Genomic DNA, 25,581 nt, shown 5'->3' on the forward strand with positions numbered 1-25,581 from the left:
TTAGTGACACAAGTTATGATATTTAAGGATAGCAGTAACATTCACAGACATTACCATAGGTGGATGCTATGTTATTCACTAATGTTTGAAAAGGAATGATTCTATTTCATCACAAAATTTTAAAGAATAAATTATATGTACGCAGTTGCTCGAATTGTTCATCGTTTTTTATCCTGTTTATCGATATATAAGAATTAAACATCGCCACAAACAAAATTAAAATTAGATAACATTAGGTAAACAAGGTTAAAACATTTTACACTGGTTCCAATGATGTCTCTAAATTTGGAATGGTTAAGATCTGTAAATTGAAAAATTCTAATTCTTGTTTTCAAAGTTAAAAGATATATCAGTGGGTTGCCGTTTCTGCTGGTAGACATAGGAAGGTGGGGGTACGGACGGTATAGGCTGACCGTAGTCAGTACCCACCCACAGAGACCCGATGTCATTTCCTGGTATCGTTTTCTGTCCGTCGTTCTTCTGTATCCCTACCACAGACTGGGAGCGACCTACAGGAAATCTGAAATAAAAATCAAAATAAGCATGTCATTCGAAGATAAGACAACTTCATATAGTGTATAGAGCTAATGAACAAATTTAACTTTCAAAGAATTATATTTTTATTAAATAAAAAAATATTTAAGAAATCCCAGGATGGTTTCGTGTTAACTTTGTTATTAGAATATATCTACTTAAATAGTATGGACTCCAAGTAAACAAGAATGTTGTCTTAATATGACAAGTGTCACTTAAGGATATCCGCTCCTCAACCAGGAAGGATAACTCTTAAAATTAATAAATAAAAGAAGTCTCAAAATTAAGAATAAAATTCAAATTTTCTTGTCAAACATTTTTCATTTAGAAACCGTCTTGCAAAAATTCGAAAATACCATAGGTAAATACTCAGTATTCTAGGAATTCAGAGACATTTTTGGGAGTACTTTCAATTACCCAACTCCTTATTTCAAAAACCTGAAGATCGGACTACCTTAACTTGTACCAAATTACAATACGTGATATTGGTTTTGAAATTTAAATTGTTCAAACATACTTTTTCTTTTTGATGAGAACGATGACTATCACAATAATAGCAACTGCTACAATAGCAAAAGCTGTAGCACCTGCAATGGCGGGAATGTTGACAGCAGGCCCTACAAAAGCAATCTTTTATATCTATATGTTAGAAATAAAAATGGAGGAAATACTTGAGAAAGGTATAAGGTATTCAGAGTACATTTCTTTGAGGAAAAACCAAAAGGCTAAGAAAAGGTTACAAACAAACATTTGAACCTTACATACAAGACTACGATTAGCAGATTTTAAGATAAACATTCTAGAATATGCTAGAACTAAAACTGTATAACGAATTCTAAATACCTGATTTGGAAGACGATGCACTGTCGCTTATCTAAAACATTTGTAAAAAAAATTGTTTTAAAGAAATGTTTAGATTATATGTATTTCTAATCCTTTGATTTACAAAGAAAAATGAAATTTCAAGGTTATTTGTCCATTTATCTGCTGTTTTAGTCTTTAACATACCAACTTTTTGCAAGTTAGAGTCTGCATGTCACACGAGTATCTCTGACTGTCATATATCAACAAAGTCACGTGATCACTGAAGGTAACGCCATCATAACTTAGCGAGATATTCCAACCAAGCACGTCATTTACTACTGAACGGCGTCGACGTCGGGAAGACTCGGAAACAGAGGGCAACGTCACGGTGATCAGATTGAAGTGACGGAATGTTGCATTTGTGGTCACAGAGAAAGGATTAGAGGGCTCCATTTCTTCTATCTGAAAAAAAAATATTTTAAAGAAAATTTACATTCAAATAGTCTTATTGGCCAAAGTACGTCAAAAAAGTACAGTCTTAGATTAAAATATCCTACTTCAAAATGTGACAATTGTGCAACGATATTTTCAGAGAAGAATTTGCCAACAATATTTGTTTTTCGACATGATCGTTGTGTTGTGTCACAAATTCCATTGGACGGCAAAGAAAATTCGGAAGGTGGCACTGACACACGGACAGAACAGTCACTTCCAATGAAGCCAATATGACAGAAACACAAAGCTGTTAATAAACAAAATAAAATAAAAAGTCTCATAAACTAAGCTGCATTGGACTTGCAATTAATTTTACAGACTGAATACAATTAAGTAAAGGATTCCATAACTCTACCATCTTTGCACTCTCCATTTCCAGAGCAGTTGGCGGGACAAAGTTGGGCTGTGATCAGTTGGATGATTGACAACTCAGAGGAGGAGTTAGAGGTGGAGTTAGTATAAAACACTTCCTGTTTCTTGGCCTCTGTAAGACACGCCCCTTTAAGTGTGTCCAGCGTATCCTCCACCCAAGTTGTATTACCAGACATCTGAAATCATTTCCAGTAACTCTATGATAAAATGTCTAAATCCTGTCTAATTAATTAGAAAACATTTTGATTCCTTTGACTTAAAGTATAAAATGCTAAAAGTGATGCAAATGTATTAGGGTATTAAAAATCAATAACTTGTCAAAGCAATATACCTCATAGTAAATGATAAGGCATTGGTTTAAAATACAAGAAGCAGGAACTTTTAATGTGCAAAATTTTAAAATCAACATATTAACTCTACCTTGATATCCTCTACACAGCTGTCTATATAAGACTCCGAAGAGATGTTGACGAGTGAATTACAGATTTCCACAGCGGGGTCAAAAGTGAATGAGTCCGTGCAATATTTCATAGCTGATGTGGCGTTCCATCCGTTGATCCAGTTACTTGCCTGTTTAAGACAAATATGACAAAGAAAATATAAAAATTGATAATTTCTTGGAACAATTAAGTAAGAAGTACCTGAAGAAGTAATTATAATAAAAAACACTAAAGGCAAAAGTAAACTCATATGCTTAAAGCAATATGAGTTGCATGTTTGACATAGGAAAATTTTGTTGCAAATTTGTAATTCACTATTTCTAATGAATGAATAACAGAAGATTTATAACTTCTTTTCTTTATATTTGCGATGGAAGAGCTTTTTATAAGCTTTGATTGAAGCAAAATTTCATTATTGTCGTGTTGTACAATATTGATTTTTTATATAACACTATATATTTGATTGAACAGAAATATTTCTTCTGAAACATTTTTAAACTTTAATTTGGTCCTATTGATCATAAGGATTATAATTACATACAAATTAATCATAATAACACATTTTGCAATCAAAATCAATTTTTCAAAAATGTAGTTCATATTGCTTTAAATATTTCATGTACTCTTGAAAAAAAATCGCTAACAAAATAAATGATAAAGTAATATTACCGGTAACTAGGGAAACTTAAGACATGACGTACGTTAAAGACAGTTGTTTCGTCGAAGTCGGTAGCATAGGAAAACTCAGTCGAGTCCAAAACGTCATCTGATTCAACTGGACGCTTTCGACGTGCGGAAGGACCACAGGAAGAGGTGTCCATCACCATGGAAACCTGACTTCCGTACACAGAGCTTGGTGTTGTCTGGTTAGAGTGGGCCTGATTCCGAGACTCAAAGTCTGGATTGTAAGAATCCAGTGGCTCATCAGAGGGGCATGTACAGAATGTCTCCTCCGTGGTTTTGCTTTCAGTTGAATAACTTTTGGAGAAAAAATAAGATTTATTTTAACAAGGTGCATTTTTCAGCATTTGTTTCAGGATTATCTGAATATTTAAGTTTTTGTAATGAAAAATAGAGACTTTCGATGTTTTTTAACACTAAATGAAATATTTTAATACATACATATTGTACAGAGAAGACTCTCTTAAGATTTTAGGATTCTTCACAAATAAGCTTTCATCTGCAGAAACCATTGGTATTCTGTATAAAGGAAATAAAGAATATAAGCAGTTTGATATATAGAAGTATTGCTCAACAATAAAGAGGTAATTAGAGAATCTATCGAATTAAAATAGACTTAAGATATCGAACTTTCCTCCAGGATTCTACAAAACTATCTTCATCTGTTTCATTTTCCCCATGCTTAGGAATGAAGTCATCTGTCGCGTTACCATTGAAAAGTCCACACAATCCCTCTGTTTTCCCGAAATCTGAGACTGAGGCTTTAAGTAGAATTCTACCGACCCAGTTACTCCACGAAGAAATAGAAAATGACACAACTGTTCCGCTCGGAAACGTTACCTAGATGAATGTTCTAACTATCAAAATCATATCACGTATCATATTTTGAGCAACAATTATTGTCAAGCATATTTTGCTCACCACGTAATATCGTCAAGACTTGTGAATTCTTAGATCGTCGTCTTTACAAATTATTGTTTTTTCATCTGGTATTGCCAAAGTCTTGGTCCAAGTTGTCGATACTTCTTCGCAAGTGCGGACAGAGAAGAGACTTCCGCCACTTCTTATGGCAATGCCACAGTTACACGTGGCGCGTCCCCACACACACACAGAATACAAAACATGTACCTAGAATAATGTTAAAAACATCAAGTTTTCTTTCAATTAACTTTTTTTTTTTATAAAGAAAGAGAGGACAATAGTATAGTGTTTTTCTGCAGATATCTAATTTTAATTTAATAATTTCTGACGAATATGGAGGGAAAAGGGTTTACGAATACCGTAAAAGGCAAGTATTTATGTCTGTACAACAAGAACTCCCCAGCTCGTTGGTTGGAGAAGTACGTCCCATCAAAAGTTCTTTGATGAGGATCCGTGTAGGAAGCACAATATCTACCAGAGACCAACCAGTCTTTGTCTTTCACGGTAATCTTTACATAACAGATACTAGTATATCAAATTTCAAACATTTTTTTTAAGTTGTTCATAACAAAATAGGTCTACTAATATACCTTATACGTACCATAATGTCAGGGATTTTCACCCCATCCCAAATTCCTGATGCGTCCAGTGGATTTCTTGTGGAACCAATTCTCAACGTGGATTTCCTGTCTCTAGAATTGATCATTCCGTCAATATAACCAGTGACATTGATAGATATCGTTTTGTCTCTATATCCAAATGTGACTCCACAAGGGTTATCCTTGAAAGCCAATCCTTTGCTAGAAAGGCCGTTAACACACTGCCCCTCCCCCGGGTTCCAAATATAGAATTGGAACCTACAGAAGGAGGCTTTCATAGCGTCACTTAGAGTAGATGGACAACTAAAGGGCACTGTAGCCTCCAGAATTATTTCAACTGTTTCTCCCTCAGACACTAAATACCTCAGCTGAGCCGGCTGAATTTTGCATAAAATTATGGTTATTGTTTGAGGACGTATAAGAAGGAAAATCTCTAAATTACCAAATAAAAGCATATTTTCATGTATACCTTGATGCCTGCAAAGAATGAATAACTTTCGATAAATTCCCCTTTGACACCAGAGGTTGTATTGTATGCTTTTACTGCACATGATACCTGCAGAGAAGTAAAGAATGTAGGCATAAACTTTTAGTCAATAACACACTTTTTAGTTGAGGCAAAGTAAAACAACGTCAAATTAGCCAGAAGCTTAATTATCACTATACCCGGAAACTCATGGTAAAGTTGTTGGCCCAATGCTTTGGAAGGAGCGCCGTGTCATTGATATTGATGTAACTGACCCCTGTAAATTTGGCGTTATTTAGCAGAGTTCCGTCGATATACCACTGGACGTCGTATAATATATTTCCAGGTATAGGCTGGAATAGACACTTAAAGACCGCCTCCATGGCCGCTTTGTCCTCTGTTTCTTCGTGAAAACTTCTCACTTCAGGACACAAATCAAGGGCACCATCTAAAAAAATGATAATGTTCGTTATAAATGAATCATGTGATCACAGCACGACATACATTGTATTTTTAAAAAGCTTATACCATATTTAACACATTTGGCGATTACCTGGTTATATCAATATTGATTTCATGTTTTTATGTTACAGTATGTCATTCATCGGAATACATAATGAATATTATACTGTATGGTTTTTCCCAATTGTTGTATGTTACTACTCACCAATTTCAATAGAGTCTTCTTGTTTTTTGCAAGAACCTCCATATGGCGCTACAGAGGAAATAGCACTAAAAGGTTACCAGAAATGGAAACAGAACTTTCTCTTTTGGAAAAAAATATTGTAGTGGAAATGGAAAACGAACATTATATGTAGGTGCTATTTTAAATTCCGTTCAAACGTATTTAACATTTTAATATAATTTAATCACCAAAGTTTACCAGTGGTCATATATGTCAAATCCAGCTTTAATATATGACACCAAATACAATTTCATCATACAAAGGGCATTATTATCTTGTGCACTTTTTAAATTTATTAGGCGTAGTAACATTATTATATAAATGTTGCATTTATCTCCACCTAGGAAATACAAAATTGATAACATGAAAGCTTCATGCGTGTTGCAGTCTGTTGACGATAAAAACATGTGTTGTATTACAACACCACAAATACAACACCACAGTTCTTTTAAAATCAATAGAGAGGTATCAAATTTCTTTATCCAAACATATTTGTTTCTCAAAGACATGTAAACTGTAGCTGTATTCGTTTACATATACTAGTATTGGAATTGTTTTCACAGTTGTTGACTTTTGTCAAATTATGTAGATGTTTTTTTTTTGTTGGATTGTGTAATAATATGTCTTTTGCAAAGTAAAGCAAATATCCATGTCTGACGTTCAAGTGTACAAATATTTTTTTTGAAAAATCTTGTCATTATTTTTGTGCTTCTTCATAATTAATCTAGTGTCAATTATATCAAATTTAAAATGCAAATTTTAACTTAGGTAAGTAATAAGAATTCAAACAATGAAAGAGCCTTTTAAAAGACATACTGTATACCAGGTACATTGCTTAAAAATGTCTTACTTTAGGACCTTTGAACAAAAAAATAATAAAAGAGAGAGGGAGAGGGAGAGAGAGAGAACACAAAATAGGGAAACGAACGAGAGAAACAGAGAAAATTGAGAAAGCACATCAAAATTAAGTTTACAGGCAACATAGGGGGAAAAGAATTTTAAACGTGAATTTTACCTAGGCAAATCGTTTCACCCAGGAAAATAGAATAGAAGTATATCATTGAGTAATCCACGTAAAATACAAAAAAGCCGTCACATTTTCTGAGCTTCATATAATAAGATCCGTAACATTCTGCAAAAATGTACGTGTCCTCTGTTCCATTGGTTGGAAGTGTGTCTGAAAAATATTTCACCAAAATTAAGTACCATTGAATACTTACTTGATAAAGTCTCATTTACTTGGTATTTAGTTCTAAATTTTACTTTGACCACACAATATTTAAAAAATATATATATATCATTTATATTGTGGCCAAGGGTGCATTACAAACTGAACGTAAGTAAAAAAAAGTCATGTAATGTAGTTTTAGTTTCAGTCATTTATTAGTTCAATAAATGACATTTACACTCTGAATTATGTTTTGATAATTTATACAAGAGTTTAAACAAAAATAAACTGCGAATAGCCAGAATTGTCTTCTCTCAAATTTGTGGATATAAAAAATCATATAGATATTTCTGTTTACTTGAAACCAATGGGATTGCTGCTTATCTCCAAAACCCGAGTATAGAATTTATAAATTACAAACGAAAAACCACTTACCATTTAAGAATGAAGGACAAAAAGTACATGAACATTTGTTCGAGGGTACAAGTGGTCGACCATCCAACAGCTGAGGTCGAATCCAAAGATTGGCGTCTTTGGAGATTTCGTGTAGAAAGACACACGATGTATCTAAACTATGTACTACAATGGAGGTATTGTCTGATGTACAAGGTTCCGGGTCGTAATAGCTGCCTAAAATAATCAACAATAAATATATTGTATATATTATTTTGAATCTTTCGAGACGGTTTCACTTTGCAGCCAGTAAATCTGATAATTTTTGATGGAGAATAAAAAATCAATTGAATGGATTTTGTAAAATGATACATAAACATTCCTGAAATAAGCTTTTATTTATATATGTATGACATGTTCTTAAAAGTTTTGATTTTCCAGTGTACATTTTTTTTTCATCTTACCGTAAGTTCCTTGCAAAAGAAAAAAGAACACCAACCCAATCCTCATCTTGTAGGTATTTCGTTTTACAGTTCATACATCACATAAAAACATTGCCTCTCATGGCTAAAGAATATTCTACTGAGAATTCCCTTTAATGCCTGCAGTTAATATGCATGATTGGTTTCAAATAAAAGAAACCAGGAAGTAAATTATATGCGGTGTCTTCCAATTTAGCCATCATTAAAAAAAGGTAAATCTGTGTTGGTTAAATGAGAATGGAGTGCAGGTAGAACAATAGGAATTTAATATTATGTAGGTATAGGTAATCACAAGCCATTATAATCTTGCTACAGGATCATAAAATCAGAACAGATTTAAATTAAACTAGAGGTATTGTGAGCAATGAGCTAACTAAATGATACCTCCGCCTCCAATATGGTTATAATGCCAAAGTCCATGCATTGCTGTGGCCGGGAGACCCAAGATATGTGTCGGATCAAAAAGTAAATTAGGAGGTGCACAATGGCAATCTGTAATACAGATTCTGTGAAAGTTTCATTAAATTACATTCAGTGGTATAAGAAGAGTTGCGGATAAGAGATGGGTACCCCAAAGCGTAAAAGACAGACGGACGGACGAACATACCGATTATTATATATCCTCCCGCTTTTCAAGCGGGGGTATAAATATTACACATTATTTTGGGGTGAACATTGGTATTCATCTAGAGTTCACATAAACTTTTCTGAACCCAGAGTATATTTTTGTATAGCATTTTTTTTCATCCACTTTTTGTCTGACTACGGGAGAAAAGTAAACAAATTGGTAAGCTTGAATAAAAACTAGAGGTACTGTGAGCAATGAGCTCACTAAATGATACTCCCGCCTCCCATATGAATATAATGGCAGTGTCCATGCTTTGCCATGGAAAACTCTGAATATGTATCGGATCAAAAAGTAAAATAGGAGGTACATAATGGCATTATGTAATAAAGATTCTCTGAAAGTTTCATCAAATACCATTCAGTGGTATAAGAGGAGTTGAGAATAGGAGATGGGTACCCCAAAGCGTAACAGACAGAAGGACGGACGTACAGACAGACGGCCTGATTACTCTATATCATCCCGCTTTTTAAGCGGGGTATAATAAAACTGTTTTATACTGTGTCTTTTCCTAGAAGAAAAACAATCATTTTTTACACCCATGGAAATTCCAATAGACAGTTGGAAGACCTAGTCCCCAAAAATAACACGTACAGATGTTGTCAATCAAAACTCAAGCATTTTTAAAATATAGATTTCAGAGTACTTGTGTGTACAATCAGAATGTGTTCTAATAAAATAATTTTGCAGATTTTAAATTGATTAAATGAAACTTTCTTTCACTTTTTTTTTATTATTAATTTACGCATCAAAAACAGTGCGCACGAATACAACACAACAACGTTATCGTTGCTGAAATATTCAAAATGGCTCTAACGAAGAAACGTTCTCAAATATTGTTGTGTCATTAGTCAATACCAACATTCTCTGAAATAATTGACAGTTCTTTAACACAAAAAATTACCTGTTGTGTTATCCTAATGGGTATATTTTCCCCGGTAAGTTATCTAAGTTCGTAAATCTAAAGGAAAGCTACTCAAATCTTTTCATCTGAATTTCAAACCGAACATATAAATACGTATCACAACCTGTCAATGCAGTAAAATTGTATTTAAAGAATTATTTCAAAACATATTCATAAAGCTGCTGCCGACTGTTTAAAATTGAAAAAGATTATCTAACACACTTTTGATGTGGGGTTACATAACTTTCAGCTTATTTGCCGCAATTTTGGATTCAAAAATTAAAACTTTTAAGCCTTTATCAATCCCACAAATCTGGTTAAAACACCTGACGAATTTATGCCATCACATTTTGTAACACGATAACCTATTTTATTTGATTGTCATTAACGTCTTTTTCTAAAATATCCAAATATGAAACAAATGTGTAGACTCTGTGGTCTCTTTTTATATCAAGCTCAGATATAGTTTGAGAATGGAAATTACATCTGTTGATAAAAATATATCTAAAAGTTGAAACAGCAAGTGTTTTCGCTAACAACCATTTCAGAACAAAAAAGATCTTCTAATGAAATAGATGGAAATTCCAATAATGTGTTGGAAAACCTCCAACAACAACACAGATATTGTCAATCACTCAAGCATCTTTTAAATATCGACTTCAGAGTATTTGTGTGTACAATCAGAATGTGTTTTAACAAAATAATTTTGCAAATGACCAGGTGAGTAAATTTACGAGTTCCATTTTTATTGAAAAAGCAGCTGTCAATGATATCAAAAAGTCAAAAGTTGTAAAAAGTTGAAAAATTTAATTTGATCAATCAGTCATTTCGTCCAAAAATTCTAAAAGTTTTGTTACGTCATTTTTTATGGTCAGTATGCTAAACATTCTATATTCTGACGTCATTTTCGGAGTTATTATGTCATAAAAATTATGACGTGAGGTCACAATATGTATATATTTTCCTGATCTTTACAATGATATCAAACTCAATAATTTCCTTAAAACGGTAAGTTTTTATAAAACAGTTGCCAGAACTTTTGAAATGCCCCTCGTATAATGAGCCTTACAAACGAAGACAATATTGTTACCTGATTTGTCAGAAAAGTAAACATACCCCTCAGGGTATAATTATAATACATGAGCCTCTCTTTTAACTTATATGAATCTTCAATACATAGTTAATTCAAGTTTGTTCAAATCATGACATCCACGAGCAGGGCGGGGGCCACAATCGGTGATCAAAGTTTTACAGGGGAATGTAATTGGAAAAAATCTTCAAACTTCTTCTGAAAAATCACCGAGGAAGATAAAATTAGACAAACATGTAAAAACTTCATATCGTAGTGTTATTTCAAAATTTCTTCTTTCAAAACTCTTCCTACAGCTTTGACCTTGAATTTCAATAAAATGTGGAGCACAAGTAGACTATACCGAGAATCATTATTATGTTTTTAGGTTTTTGATTTCCTTTCACATTAGATGTTGCAGAAAAAAGTATTTTCGACCCTGTTTGAAATCCATGATAAAAATGAAAATGAAAAACCTTATGGCACACGTTCAGGACACCATCATTTTTACCTCAAGGGTGAAAAGGAAAATCCCTAAACCTTATTCCACATTTATAGGACACCACCAAGCAACTTCCAAAAGATGTTAAGGCTTCTCTATACAATGTATACTGGGAACCAGGTCATAGTAAAAGAAACCATCATTTCCGACTCCCATTTGACCCTAAGGTTGGAAATGAAAGTTCCGAAATCTTATTGCACACACCACCATGTATCATCTTCCAAAAGATGATTAGGCTACTTCTTAAAATGTTAATGGTTTTTTTGTACAAAAACTTCATTTTTGGCCCGATGTTATGTCCCTAGGATAATATTCAAAATTCCAAAACTTCATTGCACATCTACAGAACACTACCTATCATATTCCAAAAGATTGAAGAAGCTGTAAACACGTACTGCACACTAAAGAGTTCTACTTCTAGGGCAGTTTTATGCAGTTAGTTTGAACTGCCCTTGATGAAGCAAGATAGAAAAATTGTTATTTACAGGTAATTACGCAACTTGCAATAGATTAAAAAAGTAATCTTGACACTTTATTAGACAAAGAATACAGTAAGTATTTGAATTTAAATTTCCATTAACTTTGAAAAGTCCATTGTCTGCTGAAAAAGCAGGTGGTCTTTGCTGAAATTGAACTACATACATGTAGTCTCAATATTCATGACTTTATATTATATATAATTGTTCTCCAAGTCCAAAGAGCACGTTTTGTTAGAGTTTAGAACTTCCTTAATTGGTTACTACTGAAGATAAATGAAAGTTTGAAGAAGAAAAAAGTGTGACAGACCGACGGATGGACATATCAGGAAAACAGGAATTTACTCAAAATTTCTTTAGAAAATGCGGGAATAACTAATGAAATTATGCCTTAGCAAATTATTTTGCATCATCAATTAACAACCATTATAACCATTAATAATACAATTTATTTCGTTTATGAATAGCATGAAATTATAGTAAGCAATAATGTACAAGTAATATATGCAAAGCCATTCAAATATATATCTGGTAAATAGGGAATATTTTGATCTTTTGGTCTACATGAAACATATGGAGATAACGAACAATATTCAAGATCAAAAGTCCATAAAATAATACAAAATAGGAGCAGAGCAAACCCGGGCTTTCAAAACATCAGATGTGGGATCAGGTGCTATGGAGGAGTGAACATCCCCTGAAAACTGGCCACACATGCCGTGTGCTCCTTGTCATGATCGGGAAATAACGGGAAAATCCGTCGTCAATTCATAATAAAATCTCTTAAAAATCGTGACTAGCTACCTTATCACACACAAATCAAAATTACTTTACTGATAACGTAGAGTAATACAAAAATAATAAAATAATAACAGTAAACTTCTCTGTCATTAAATTGTATATATTCGGAATGATTTAGAGCAGTTCTTCACGTTTAAGATTTGTTAGTATTTATTTTAAACAAAGGGACTAATTTCTGTCTTCAAAATGCAGAGATATATCAGTTGGTTCCCGTTCCTTTTGGTAGACATAAGAAGCTGGGGGTATGGACGGTAAAGGTTGACCGTAGTTAGTACCCCCTACCCACAAAGATTTTTTCCCTGGTGTCGTTTTCTGTCCTTCGTCCTCCTGTATACCTATCACAGACTGGGAGCGACCTACTGGAATTCTAAAATAAACAAATGATAAGCATGTGGGTAAAATGATATTATAAAACAAGTAAATGATCTGGTATTTTTAATATTCAAAAATCATCTCGGATACTTGTTCTTTAAAAGAAATTTATACATGTTTTTTTCCTGAATTCATAATCTTAAAGCTGAGCACTACTAAGGGTTAAATTTGACTGCCACATATGTTTTGTAAATTGTACTTCTACAGTCCATATCTTATCTCAGTCTTGTTCCTCGTTCAATTTAAGTTGCTTTACTAATTTCATCCGTTAACGTCTTTTTCTAGAAAAATATCCAAACATGATGCAGATGTGTCACACTCTGTGGTATCTTTTTATTCAAACTCACTGGAGATGATGTCCAAATCTCAATCATTTTTAAAATACTTTTTTATACTTGAATTATTGCTATTTCAGTGACAAGTATCTTTCCAATTGTACGTGTTATCTAAAAGTATTTGTATTGAGATATAATTGCATACTAGTACCAACTAACCTTTTCTTTTTGATGAGAACAATGACAATCGCAATTATAGCAACTACTACAACAGCAAAACCTGTAGCACCAGCAATGGCGGGAATGTTGACGCCTGGACCTATAAAAGCATCAAGTATGTCATTATGTATTTTCTTCATTTATTGAAGGGTAATGTATGGTGTAACAAATTTGGTCGTCGTGTTTGCCTGTCATTTTGTCTGTCAGTAAAAGCATATCGCTGCCCCCAAAAGACACGTGAGTGAACCTTCAAAATAGATATAATTGAAAAGATTTACGATGGCTAAGCTTAAGATATAATCTAGTTTAAATTTGTAACTGCATACAAGAAATAATAAAGTACAACATTTTTAACATACCTGATTTGGAGGTGGATTCACCATCCTTTATCTGAAAAATATCGTTGAATACTCAACTAAATTTTAAAAATATTTTTCATCCAGACATTTGAAATATCGTTTTTCAGATCAGATAACTGGGATTTAAATCTCTTGTTCCCCCTTCCACCCTATATTGATCAAAAGTCAGTAAAAGCTTTTTCTTACATACCAGCTTCTGGCATGTTAGAGTCTGCATATCACATGAGTATCTCTGACTGTCATATATCAACAAAGTCACGTGATCACTGAATGTTATGCCGTCATAACTAAGCGAGATATTCCATCCGTGTACATCGTCCGTCACTGAGCGACGACGTCGGGAAGACTCGGAAATGGAAGGAAACGTCACAGTGATCAGGTTGAAGTGACGGAAAGTTGCATTTGTGGTCACGGAGTTAAAATCCGAGGGCTCCGTATCTCCTATCTTAGAAATATATTTCTAGGTTGAATTTTTATCTCAAACATCGTAAATAAGACGAAATAAAATTATACACTAAGAATAAAATATCCTACCTCAAAATTGAGCAATTCTGCTACGACATTTTCAGAGTAAAATTTGCCAAAAATATTTGTTTTTTGACATAACCGTTGTTTTGTGTCGCAAATTCCATTTGATGGCAAAGAAAAGTCGGTAGGTGGCTCTGACACACGGACAGAACAATCACTTCCAAGGAATCCATCATAACAGAAGCACGTGGCTTTTTAAAATATTAATAATACAAAACTAAAAAACAAAGCTGTATAGCGATAAGAAGGGCATTGCTTCTATTGAGTCCAAGCATAGTTTTAATTTTTGACAGATATCTCACATTAGAAAAAGGATAGGGACCTCTATATTTTCTATATTTTAAACGTAAACATATTTATGTAACATTTTCAATTTATTAAAGAGGTCTTAATAAAATAATTTGTAATGTCCTTAATGTACCATCTTTGCATTCTCCTTTCCCAGAGCAGTTGGCGGGACAAAGTTGAGCTGTGATCAGTTGGATGATTGACAACTCAGAGGAGGAGTTAGAGGTGGAGTTAGTATAAAACACTTCGTGTTTTTTGGCCTCTGTAAGACACGCCCCTTTAAGTGTGTCTAATGTATCCTCTACCCACGTTGTGTTACCAGACATCTGAAATCACCTTCAGTTTTCTATAAGCATCTTATGATACAATGACCGTATACTGTACGACACAATTATTTGAAACAATTCTGTAAAAACATAGGAAAGAATTTTTACTGATGCAAACAAAATGGATTGTCTCTAATGTACATGTAAAGGGAAAGGGGCATGTCATGCAATCGGTATTTATTTAAATAAGCTATGTCAAATATACCTTACAAGAAATGAAATGATAACAAAAGACTAGAAACCTTGATATCCTCTACACAACTGTCTATATAGGACTCAGAAGAGATGTTGACAAGTGCATTACAGGTTTCCACAGCAGGGTCAAAGGTGAAAGTGTCCGTGCAATATTTTCTAGCAGACGTGGCGTTCCATCCGTTGATCCAGTCACTTACCTTATATAATAAGAAAAGAGACACGATTTTATGATTTGATTTTAAAAAAGTAACTTTTTATGTGTCTTAGATAGAAAATAACAGATATGGGTAAAAGTGCAGTATATACATAACATATTAATATATTTCTTTATTTCTTAAGTTTATTTGTTAAGTAACATGTAAGATTCATGATATACATTGAAAACAGCTGTATCATCAAAGTCACGGGTATAGGTAAGCACAGTAGAATCCACAACATCATCTGATAGAACTGAACGCTTTTGGCGACGTGAGTTGGTGCCACAGGAAGAAGAATCAATCACCATGGAAACCTGACTTCCACAAACAGAACTCGGTGTCGTCTGGTTACAGTGGGCCTGATTCCGAGACTCAAAGTTAGGACGGTAAGGATCTAGGGGCTCCTCGGATGGACAAGTGCAATAACTTTCATTGTTGTCCTGAGATGAATAGCTGTGGTGCATGCAGAAATTTTTACCATGAATTGCAAATTAAAATCACAATAATATTAACGTATATATGACGGCTGGATTCGTATAATTATTCATAAGATTAATTATTAACTTACGAAAATGACTCTCGCAAGATTTTGGGATTTTTGACAAACAAACTTTTATCAGGAGAGTTCCTTGGTATTCTGCAGAAAAAAAGAATTAATTCTATATTTACTTCAATATAAAGATAGATTACATATAATGCCTGTTGATAAATTGTTGGTGAAATTTAAAATGCTGAAAAAGAACTATATTTACTTTCATGATAGTGAATTACAAACCTCCACGATTCTGCGAAGGAATTTATATCTGTAGGATTTTGTCCATTTCTAGGAATAAAATCATCTGTGGTATTATCATTGACAAGTCCACACAAACCCTCCGTTTCCCCCAAATCTGATAGAGAGGCTCTAATGCAAACACTTCCCATCCAATTACTCCACGTGGAAATTCTGAATGACACTTCCGTACCGCTCGGAAACGTAACCTACAACCAAACCATATAATTGATTTATTTTCTCGAACAAAAAGTTCGAAGTCATGAGGAAAAGAGAAGAGAAAATGATTGGTTCTAGTATTAAATACTTAAAATTGCTGGAAAAGTGTTTCAGTATTTTAACAAGAGGCACAAGGGCCTTTAATCAATCTTCTGATAAATCGTACAATTATCACTTCAGTATTCTTTATATTTACTAATTTAGATCAAACCTTGAAATTCCTAAAAGAGGTCATCATGACCTACATTTTCATTAAACAGATGAATCAATTAACAAAAATTGATGATTTAAAGTCTTTTATTATTAAAAATAATATTTAGATTAGATCACCTTTAAAATGATCTGTGCATGCCCTCTTCCGACTCAGGGTTAAATTATTGGCTTGGTAGGTAGGTATGAAAATCTTTTTTCCAGAAAATTTCAATATATTTGTTCAAGGGATGAGAAAGATCATCAGAAAAATATGTAAATGTAAAATGTAAAAGAAAGTTCTGAGTCGGGCCATTTTAAGTCAGTCGGTCGGAGGAGAACATTCAAATATTTTTAAAAGGTGACCTAAGTTTATTGGTAAATTAAATGTGAAGTTTTGCATTATGTCACGATCTTTTTCGACAGATGCATCCAGCGTAAGCAATTCAGCCGCCACTGTGTGATTGGTCAACTCATATTATCAACATTGACACGAAAATAGTCTTTTGCACGAGCAACCAAAGGAATTAGAAGAAACTTCCAGTCGTAAAGCTTGCGGGTAGGAGGTATTTTTCAGTTGAAAATGGTAGGCATGGCCCAAGAGAAGTGGACATTGTTGATGCACTCAAGTCACATTTTGAATGGGTAGTGTAAGTAATACCAGCTACTAATTTCCCTGATTTTGTTTATGCTATAAACACATCCAGTGGATCAAAAACTGTTTTGAGCCACTCATTCATAAACTTCAGAATGTGACTTGTACTAAATCTTGGCTGTGAGAAAAGCCAAGATATGATAGCGATCGACTTGCCAGCAGTACACAGATTTAAGACAGTACGTTTATTTTATTGTTTGTTTTCAATTTTGAATTTTTCAGTTGAATTTATAAACTTCAGAATGTGACTTTTACTAAACTAGGCTGTGATAGAAGCCAAGAAACAACAGCAATCGAAGTCCACTTGCCAAAAGAACAGATCTAAGACAGTATTAAATGCTTAAACTTCCAAAAAAAGGTTGTGAAACTTTGTATTCAGTTGACTCACACTGAGGAACCAAGATACATCAACTGATGGTAAGTCTAATAGTGCATACTATATTTAAATATTTCAATAAATTTCAAAGCTAAGTCAAGGTGGCCTACTTTTCAGTTCTCAGAGGACCCAAGATGTATCAATTGACAAAGTTTGATGATAGGCCTAACAATTAATAATTGGTATGAAACAAGGCAGTCATATTATATTTCTAAAACACTAAACCCATTCCGATGAAGTCTTCTGTGTGTTAGACTTTTGTTTCCACGTGACAGCTTGAGAAGCTTTTGAGCTTTTGAAATATAATTTTACACAACCCCATATGATCGAAAGACGACTTCTGTTGATTTTTTCGGTCAAAAGGTCAAAGATGAGTGTCATAAATTCAAAAATTTTCCTTTAGCAATGGTTTTCCGCGTGGTTTGTCTAGAAACCTTTCAGCTTTTGCAGGTGAAGTTTATATGTACTACGACTCAATTTGGCATAAGGAAAACCTCTTTTGATTTTGAGGCCAGAAGTTCAAAGGTCAAGGTCGTTTATTCATACATTCTGTGTGTGTGTGTAAAACTTTCAGTTCCAGGCGATATCTCAAAAAGCTTCTGAGCTTTTGCAACCCTTCTTACCCCCCCCCTTTTCGACCTCCATCCTAGATCCGTGGATGCCCTTCCTTTTTCCATAGGCGTGAAGACACAGATTCTTATCGTGCGGAAACGAAATTCTCATAGACAGACAGGCAAAAATACAGACTGATGGGAGGACAGACATACCGAAATTAATATCCGACACTTTCAAAGAAGATGGTTGGATTAGTAAAAAATGATGACTATTTGTTGACATTACAAAAGTGTGCGATGGTATAATTTCTTACATTGTCATTGTGTAATATACTAATACCTTGTAATAGCGCCCATGTTTTTGAATCCGTAGATCATCATCATTGCAAATTTCGGTTTTTTCCTCTGGTATTGATAAAGTTTTGGTTAATTTTGTAGAGAGTTGTGCGCATGTGCGAACCGAAAAGAGGCTCCCACCACTTCTGATGGCGATACCACAGGTACAGGTAGCACGCCCCAAGAAACAGGTGGAATACAATGCGTGTACCTGAAATGATAATAAACACAATATGTTTACAGAATTGCCATGCATTTTCTTTTAATTGTCAATAACGGCAAAGTGATGGGCAACGATAGAGTTGTTTACTTTAAGGTGAATTTACATACCGTGTAGGGCAACGTTTTGTGTCTGTACAACAAGAACTCCCCAGCCCGTTGGTTAGAGAAGCGTATCCCATCAAAGGTTCTTTGATGAGGATCCGTGTAAGAAGCACAATACTTACCAGATACCAATGAGTCTTTGTCTTTCACGATAAACTTAAAAATAAAATGCAACATAATGCAAGTCTTTCCAATAGAAAGAAATTTTCATAGATGAGAAAAAAACATCCTTAAATACAAGACTATCAGAAACTGAGGAACTTGCTGAAACTCACTGCATAAAACGGTCGGAAGACAAAGGAGAGTGCAAAGTATATGCAACATACTGTACTTCACGGCGAAGAAGACGCAATTTGTAAAGCGTACATGTCAAGATACATGATTGTACAAAACAAATGTTAAACGTACTGTAATGTCCGGAATCTTTACTCCGTTCCAAATTCCAGTGGAATCCATTGGATTTCTGGTAGAACCAATTTTCAAAGTAGATTTTCTTTCCCTAAAATTGACCATTCCATCAATATAACCAGTGACGCTGATAGAAGTCAATCTGTCTTTATATCCAAATGTGACTCCACAAGGGTTGTCCTTTAAAGCCACTCCGTTGTTTGTGAGACCGTTAACACATTGTCCCTCCCCTGGGGTCCAGATATAGAACTGGAACTTACAGAAGGAGGCTTTCATTGAGTCACTCAGAGAAGATGAACAGCTGAAGGGAACTGTAGCCTCCAGAATTATCTGAATTGTCTCCCCCTCAAACAAAGTATACTGGAGCTGACGTGGCTGTAAGATAGTATTATATTTTTGTTAATTCATGTCACTTGTTTTCGCCCACCTCTGTGTAAAATGAAAATTCAGAGTGATTTATTATCGAAAAAAAATCAATCGGATTATTTTGGCTAATGACTGGTGTCTTGAATTTATTTGGCAGTCTCCACTATTTCTTTCTTCAAGTTTTCTAGACTTATTATCTCAGATCATGTCTTGAAGGTCAATGCTTGTCCTTCAGTTTCAAAATATGTTTCAACTGCTATCTGTACTCTACCTTTATGCCCGCAAAATATTGGTAACTTTCAATGAAATCTGCCAGGATCTCAGATGTTGATTTGTAAACTTTCACAGCACAAGATACCTACAGACAGGTATGGAAGACAATCACCGACATATTTTATTTCTTAAATCCAGATTTAGTGATACTTATTGATGAGCATATGAAGCACACTCACAAACTATACCTGAAAACTCATAGTGAAGTTGTTCACCCAGTGTTTTGTCCGCAGTGCGGTATCATTGATGTTGCTGTAACTGATCGCTGTGAATTTGGCGTTATTTAGGAGAATACCGTCAATATACCACTGTACGTCATAGAAAACATTCACAGGCATTGGATTGAATTTACACCTGAAGACTGCCTCCATTCCTGTCCCATCCTCTGTCTCTTCATGAAAACTCTCCACCTCGGGACACACATTTGGTGCGTCTTTATTTTTATATAATGAACAATCACTATTATTATTTTGTTTGTTTAATTTTTTTGTGTGTTATATTTTTAAATTGAAGCCCCTAATGATAAATTTAAATTATGTACGATTAGTTTCTGAAAAGAGGTTTTTAAAAGACTGACACAAATGAAAAGGAAAATAAAATAAGACCTAATGTTTGGATTAAATATTTAGATGTTCGGATTTTCTTAATAGAAATATTGTAACATGGCATGCGCAGTAGCGCTTACATTCACACAACTGTGCCTAAGAACTCACCTTTGGCATAAGATTTTCCCGATTTCTTGCACGATCCTTGATACGAGGCTATCGAGATAAAAATCAAAAAAATGTTCCTTTGTGAAAATGAAATGTTGACTAATCTGACCTTTAAAACGTTCCAGAATTATATCATATAAATCTGGTATTATATTTACATGAAATGAATCCTGTTAAACAAATTAAAAAAAAAAGAAACAAACTGATAATCCATTTCGAAATCTTGTGACACATATAGGAAAACTGATTTATAAATACATGTATTATAAATTGGGAAACTTGTAATATACCGGAAAAAAAAATTATACTTGTATGTTTGTTCGCAAGAAAAAATCATGACCAGAGATATATTCCAAAAATAAAGAAATAAAATTAACATGTATACTGAGTATATAACACTTTTGAATATAAATAGCAAGCTTTAATAACCTTTGTTCTGCTTAACACACCTTAGAAAAGTTATGTTAGATTCTTGTGTATTTTCTGAAACTTAAATCAAAATTCTAATGAGAAGGTCAACTTAAAACAGATTTTCCCCTTTTTTAATCCATGGGAACAGTTACAAAGTCTAAACTACCTAGGCATGCCGTTACACCACTAAGAGTCGAATATTGATAGGACAATGAATCCAAGAACAACACGAAAAACCCGTCACATTCCCTCACTCTTAAGTACCATGCCCCATAACATTGAGAAAACACTCGCAGCCATTTTGTTCCGTTCGCCGGTAGTGTGTCTAAAAAGCAAAGTAAAAGTAAACTTGTTATTTAAGGAATGGTTTAAAGTTTTGTGTGAATTATTGGTGTGTGAAGCAAACAAACTTGTCACATAGGCATATTTCAGGAAAACACAGCAAATGTAAATATTTAAAACTGAAGGATTATAAATTAATTTTATAGTAAAAGTCATTATTTATTCCCTACCGTTCAGAAACACGGCACAAGAAGACGCACAAATACATTCGTCCGACAATACAATTGGTCGCCCATCTGGAAGCTGATATCGAATCCAAACATCGGATTCATTTGAGATTTTATGCAGCAATGCACAGGAGACTTCGCGATCCAGTACAATTACAGACGTATTGTCGGATGTACAGGGTTCTGAGTCGTTAAGGTAGCCTTAAAATTCCAAATAAATATCAAACTTCGTTAAACAACATGTCGTGTATGGCGTGTAAAACTTTGCTTTATTCGATAATCTCGTGATGTATATTCAAAATCTTGTGATGTATATTCTAAATCTTGTGATGTAAATTCAAAAACGTGTAATGTATGTTCTAAATCTTTTGATGTATATTCAAAATCATGTGATGTATAATCTATAACCTTGTGATGTATAATATATAATTAAGAAATAAAAAACAAGTTTATAAACTTCAATGGGAATTGAAGTGGGTCGGTCACGTGATCAAATCCTCTGAAGGCCCAAGGCCTTCTCAGAAGATTTGATCACGTACCGACCCACTTCAAATCCCATTGAAGTTTATAAACTTGTTATTTATTACTTATACAAGTACATGTATATACATTTGAGATGGACAATTAAATATTAGATTTAATATATTCGGATATAAATATTGCACTAACCGGTCGCCGTAGATTTCCGTCAAAAGTACGCAAGGTGTAAATCGGCTTGAAAGGCGGTTACGCTTCGAATTCGTCAGCTAAGAATTCTGTTTCGAAGGGAATAATTTGTTAAAGCTACTTGTGATCATTAATAGTGAATAGATTTTTGTCTGGGAATATTTTTATTTGTGAAAATTGATCATTAATGCTGAAAAGACCCAAGAAACACGTCCGAGAATTGATGATAAAAAGTTGGAGGAATTTCGGCCGCCTGAGAGGGATGGATGGATCCGATAGATTGAGACACTTGTCCGAGCCAGTTCGTTTGCATTCAAGTATTAATTTTGATCAAAAACATTTAATCTACGATTTCAGTAACTAAAGGTATATTTATGATGTTAGCACGGAGACACTGGCGACAGTTTACATTGAAGTACGACAGCGCCGATCGAGTTGTTTTTCAGCTGTTCGTGGCGTGATTGCAATGCTTTGATATTTTCCAATAGATTTACACATTTATCGTGAAAAGAATTTAATGAAAAATATAGTTTTAGCCTTTATTATGAAGATTTAACTTAAGGTCTATCAAAAATAAGGATACACTAAAAAGTTAGAAACTGCAGTTTACAAAATTGACATACAACGTGTAAACAAAGGCTAGATTCTAACGGTGTATTCTTTATAAACATAGGTTAAATCGATCGCCAAAAATGTATGAAGTATTTGTTCACATTGTAAATAAAACAATTATTTCACTTGCTTATTTTGTTCATCTTTATACATGAAAAGCAAGTCATTTTATTTTATATTTATAAGTAACGGTAGACTCTGATATTATTGCGCCGTGTGATTCGGTCATGTATTGACCTTTGACCTCCGACAAGAATTGAATATATTTTCTCTCTGTATGTTTATATAGTGAAAAATACCACAAATGTATATATTCTTGTCTGTTCAATAATCTTGTGATGATTGTTCAATAACTTGTGATGTTTATTCGAAATGTTGTGATTTATGTTCTAAAATGTGCAATATCTTGTTATGTATTTTTGAAATCTTGTTATGTATATTTGAAATCTTGTGATGTATACTCTAAAATCTTGTGATGTGTTTTCTATAATCTTGTGATGTACGAGGGTTGTCCGGTAAAATCGTGGACAAGTTGTCTAGTTTAAAAAATAATCATTACTGCAATCTGAAATTTCTTTAGTACATATATTATGAACATACAGAGCAAATTTCAAATGGATATATGCATAAATAAACAAATTATTAGTTTTTATGTAATGTATTGCATCACCCTACGGCGCACGGATGATAACGTCAAAAGTGTCTAAAACAGCTTCACGTTTCATCTTTGCAAAAAATAAAGTTGGATAAGTCCCACTTAAATCTAGAAAGAAGTACGAACGATAGTATTGTTCTCCCGCCTATCTCCAAGTCAATTCTCAAAAGGTAACATATTCGAATGATTTTCAAAATTTTTATAGATATTTATATGAATTTTCATAAAACGTTACTTATTCGGGATACCAAAGAGAGAAATTTTTGGGCATTACACATTACTAGCATTACTTTGACTTCATGTAATGCATTGCAATGCATTACCATTACAATTAGCATTACCCCAAGCCTGATATATATATATATATATATATATATATATATATATATATATATATATATATATATATATATATATATATATATATATATATTAAACTAAAGTAGAAAATGATACAAAAAGCAATTTAATTGCATTAAATTATAATTAATTTACTAGCGTACTCTAATGTACTCTTTTGCACAAGTGTACATGTACTCTGTTTAGTAGGACCGTCCCTACGGCTACTTTCATTATTTCTAACCAATGAAAATTGTCTTTACTTTCCAAGAATACTGTTCCCTCATAACACCCATAATGCAATATTATTGCACGCATCAATAGATTGTAGAACATACATCACAAGATTTTGAATATACATCACAAGATTATCGAATATACATCACAAGATTATCGAATATACATCACAAGATATTGAATATGCATCACAAGATTTTGAACATACATCACAAGATTATAGAATATACATAACAAGATTTTGAATATACATAACAAGATATTGCACATACATCACAAGACTTTAGAACATAAATCACAAGATATTGAGCATACATCACAAGATATTGAACATACTTCACAAGATTATAGAATATACAGCATATGATTTTGAATATACATCACAGGATTTTAAATATACATCACAGGATTTTGAATATACATCACATTATCGAATAAAGCAACGTTTTACACGCCATAATCGTGGGGGTAAAAATAAAAGGTTGTCTTTCATTATCAATTTTCAAAGTAAAGGATATACAAAATTATAAAAGTACTTAGAATTGTTTATAATTTGACAGAAGTTAATTTTTAAAAGGAAAAATAGATGGATATCACACTTCAAATCCGAATTGTAATCCAATATATGAAAAAAAAACTTGTACATTGGTTCGTATCTTTAAATGATTTATGAAAAAGTTGTCAGTGAAATTGGAAACACATATTATTCTAGAAATGACAGTATTCTAATTTATTAACTTACCATTAGATACATGAAAAAGAAGAAAAACCAGCCCAAATGGTATCATCATTATGCATGTCTTGTATTGGCAAATACCAGTGTTTTTCTTTAACAGTCGTATGACTGTTACACATTCTATTGCCTATTCATTTCTCAAGAATTTAAACTGTAATATGATACACATTATTGGTGTCTACAGAAGGGATATAGCAGGAAGAAAATATTAGGTATCGTATACTATTAAGTAAAGATAAATAACTTCAAAGTTTTCTATTTTGACAAGCAGTTTTAAATATTCTAATGCCTATTCTTTTCTCTAGTTTTTGAATTGAATACATATGAATGGGGTCGAATAGAACAGGAAGAAAATAGGTAACTGTATATTTTTAAGGTATTTCTGTTGAAAATTTATACCACCTTTTAATGCAGGTAATCGAATTAGGGTATTGAGGTACATGTTACTGTAAACCAACTTTTATTCGCGACGACTTTATTTCGCGATTTACTAGGGATTAACTTGTTCGCGACGATAAATTTTCGCGATCAAGCCTTTTTGGATCTGTAGTTAAAAGACAAATACACTTTAAGGACCGGTTCGCGGCGAGAAATATTCGCGATGACGAGGCTCTCGCGAACTTCGCGAAAATTTCTCGCACGCGAATAAAAGTTGGTTTACAAACTTTTGTTCGCGTCATCTTTTGTTCGCGATTCATCAGTTTGAAATCAATCCGCGACGATTAATTTTCACGAAAAAAGAAACATTTACTACAAAAACAAAGCAAAAAGAATGGTTCGCGACGATTAATATTCGCGACTAAAGGTAGGTCGCGAAACTCGCGAATAATTTTCGCACGCGAATAAAAGTTGGTTTGCAGTATGTGATAAATTTAAATTTAGTTGTGAAAGAAGTCGGACCCCTCCCACATACACCCTAATACACCCTCTCATACACAAGCACGTTACTATAACCCTACAATTCCATTGTAAGGGGTTATAAAAATGTTTAACATATAAGAAGAAAAGATACTAATTAAAACGCAGATATAAAAGTATTTTTACAGCTATTATTT

General features: G+C 33.4%; 3 protein-coding genes across 5 annotated transcripts; all 3 read right to left on the reverse strand.

The window, feature by feature from the left end:
- Window positions 1-24,622, reverse strand: LOC134253911 (von Willebrand factor D and EGF domain-containing protein-like). 3 transcript variants are annotated; one of them, XM_062736495.1, is made up of 19 exons: window positions 24,533-24,622; window positions 21,285-21,482; window positions 20,939-21,097; window positions 20,362-20,409; window positions 19,837-20,081; window positions 19,647-19,733; window positions 19,010-19,384; window positions 18,608-18,757; window positions 18,282-18,488; window positions 15,952-16,157; window positions 15,745-15,813; window positions 15,356-15,629; window positions 2,626-2,775; window positions 2,189-2,381; window positions 1,896-2,080; window positions 1,543-1,800; window positions 1,378-1,408; window positions 1,052-1,151; window positions 1-520 (listed from the first exon to the last, which is right to left on the reverse strand). In XM_062736495.1, exons 1-19 carry the CDS (start codon window positions 24,579-24,581, stop codon window positions 319-321), a joined length of 3,186 nt encoding a protein of 1,061 aa, XP_062592479.1. In that variant the 5' UTR covers window positions 24,582-24,622; the 3' UTR covers window positions 1-318. The 3 variants fall into 3 exon arrangements, with proteins under 3 accessions (XP_062592479.1, XP_062592472.1, XP_062592486.1); XM_062736488.1 differs by lacking the exons at window positions 2,189-2,381; window positions 2,626-2,775 and adding exons at window positions 14,592-14,784; window positions 15,027-15,176; XM_062736502.1 differs by lacking the exons at window positions 1,543-1,800; window positions 1,896-2,080; window positions 2,189-2,381; window positions 2,626-2,775 and adding exons at window positions 13,833-14,087; window positions 14,177-14,361; window positions 14,592-14,784; window positions 15,027-15,176.
- On the reverse strand, window positions 3,867-8,248 carry LOC134253945 (uncharacterized). The gene is made up of 10 exons (XM_062736523.1): window positions 8,023-8,248; window positions 7,601-7,795; window positions 7,013-7,174; window positions 5,980-6,027; window positions 5,513-5,760; window positions 5,316-5,402; window positions 4,849-5,223; window positions 4,607-4,756; window positions 4,248-4,454; window positions 3,867-4,166 (listed from the first exon to the last, which is right to left on the reverse strand). Exons 1-9 carry the CDS (start codon window positions 8,066-8,068, stop codon window positions 4,260-4,262), a joined length of 1,506 nt encoding a protein of 501 aa, XP_062592507.1. The 5' UTR covers window positions 8,069-8,248; the 3' UTR covers window positions 3,867-4,166; window positions 4,248-4,259.
- On the reverse strand, window positions 12,089-13,463 carry LOC134253955 (uncharacterized). The gene is made up of 2 exons (XM_062736533.1): window positions 13,284-13,463; window positions 12,089-12,784 (listed from the first exon to the last, which is right to left on the reverse strand). The coding sequence occupies exons 1-2, from the start codon at window positions 13,421-13,423 to the stop codon at window positions 12,586-12,588; spliced, it is 339 nt and encodes a 112-aa protein (XP_062592517.1). The 5' UTR covers window positions 13,424-13,463; the 3' UTR covers window positions 12,089-12,585.
- Window positions 24,623-25,581: the final 959 nt, after the last annotated feature.

Source organism: Saccostrea cucullata, unplaced genomic scaffold, assembly GCF_032062105.1.
Source record: "Saccostrea cucullata isolate Sc308-1 unplaced genomic scaffold, CSIRO_AGI_Scuc_v1 ctg319, whole genome shotgun sequence".
Classification (NCBI taxonomy): domain Eukaryota; kingdom Metazoa; phylum Mollusca; class Bivalvia; order Ostreida; family Ostreidae; genus Saccostrea; species Saccostrea cuccullata.

Excerpts from the sequence above, each read along its gene's own strand:
- LOC134253911 (XM_062736495.1), bottom strand. The coding sequence starts at position 24,581 with ATGATGATACCATTTGGGCTGGTTTTTCTTCTTTTTCATGTATCTAAT. Across the intron at positions 15,814-15,951 it reads TCCTTCGCAGAATCGTGGAG|AATACCAAGGAACTCTCCTG; the intron begins GTTTGTAATTCA and ends TTTTTTCTGCAG. Across the intron at positions 1,409-1,542 it reads CTCTAACTTGCAAAAAGTTG|ATAAGCGACAGTGCATCGTC; the intron begins GTATGTTAAAGA and ends CAAATGTTTTAG.
- LOC134253955 (XM_062736533.1), bottom strand. The coding sequence starts at position 13,423 with ATGAAGAAAATACATAATGACATACTTGATGCTTTTATAGGTCCAGGC. Across the intron at positions 12,785-13,283 it reads GTTCTCATCAAAAAGAAAAG|AATTCCAGTAGGTCGCTCCC; the intron begins GTTAGTTGGTAC and ends TGTTTATTTTAG.
- LOC134253945 (XM_062736523.1), bottom strand. The coding sequence starts at position 8,068 with ATGAGGATTGGGTTGGTGTTCTTTTTTCTTTTGCAAGGAACTTACG. Across the intron at positions 7,175-7,600 it reads TTGTCCTTCATTCTTAAATG|ACACACTTCCAACCAATGGA; the intron begins GTAAGTGGTTTT and ends AATATTTTTCAG. Across the intron at positions 5,224-5,315 it reads CATTCTTTGCAGGCATCAAG|CCGGCTCAGCTGAGGTATTT; the intron begins GTATACATGAAA and ends TGCAAAATTCAG.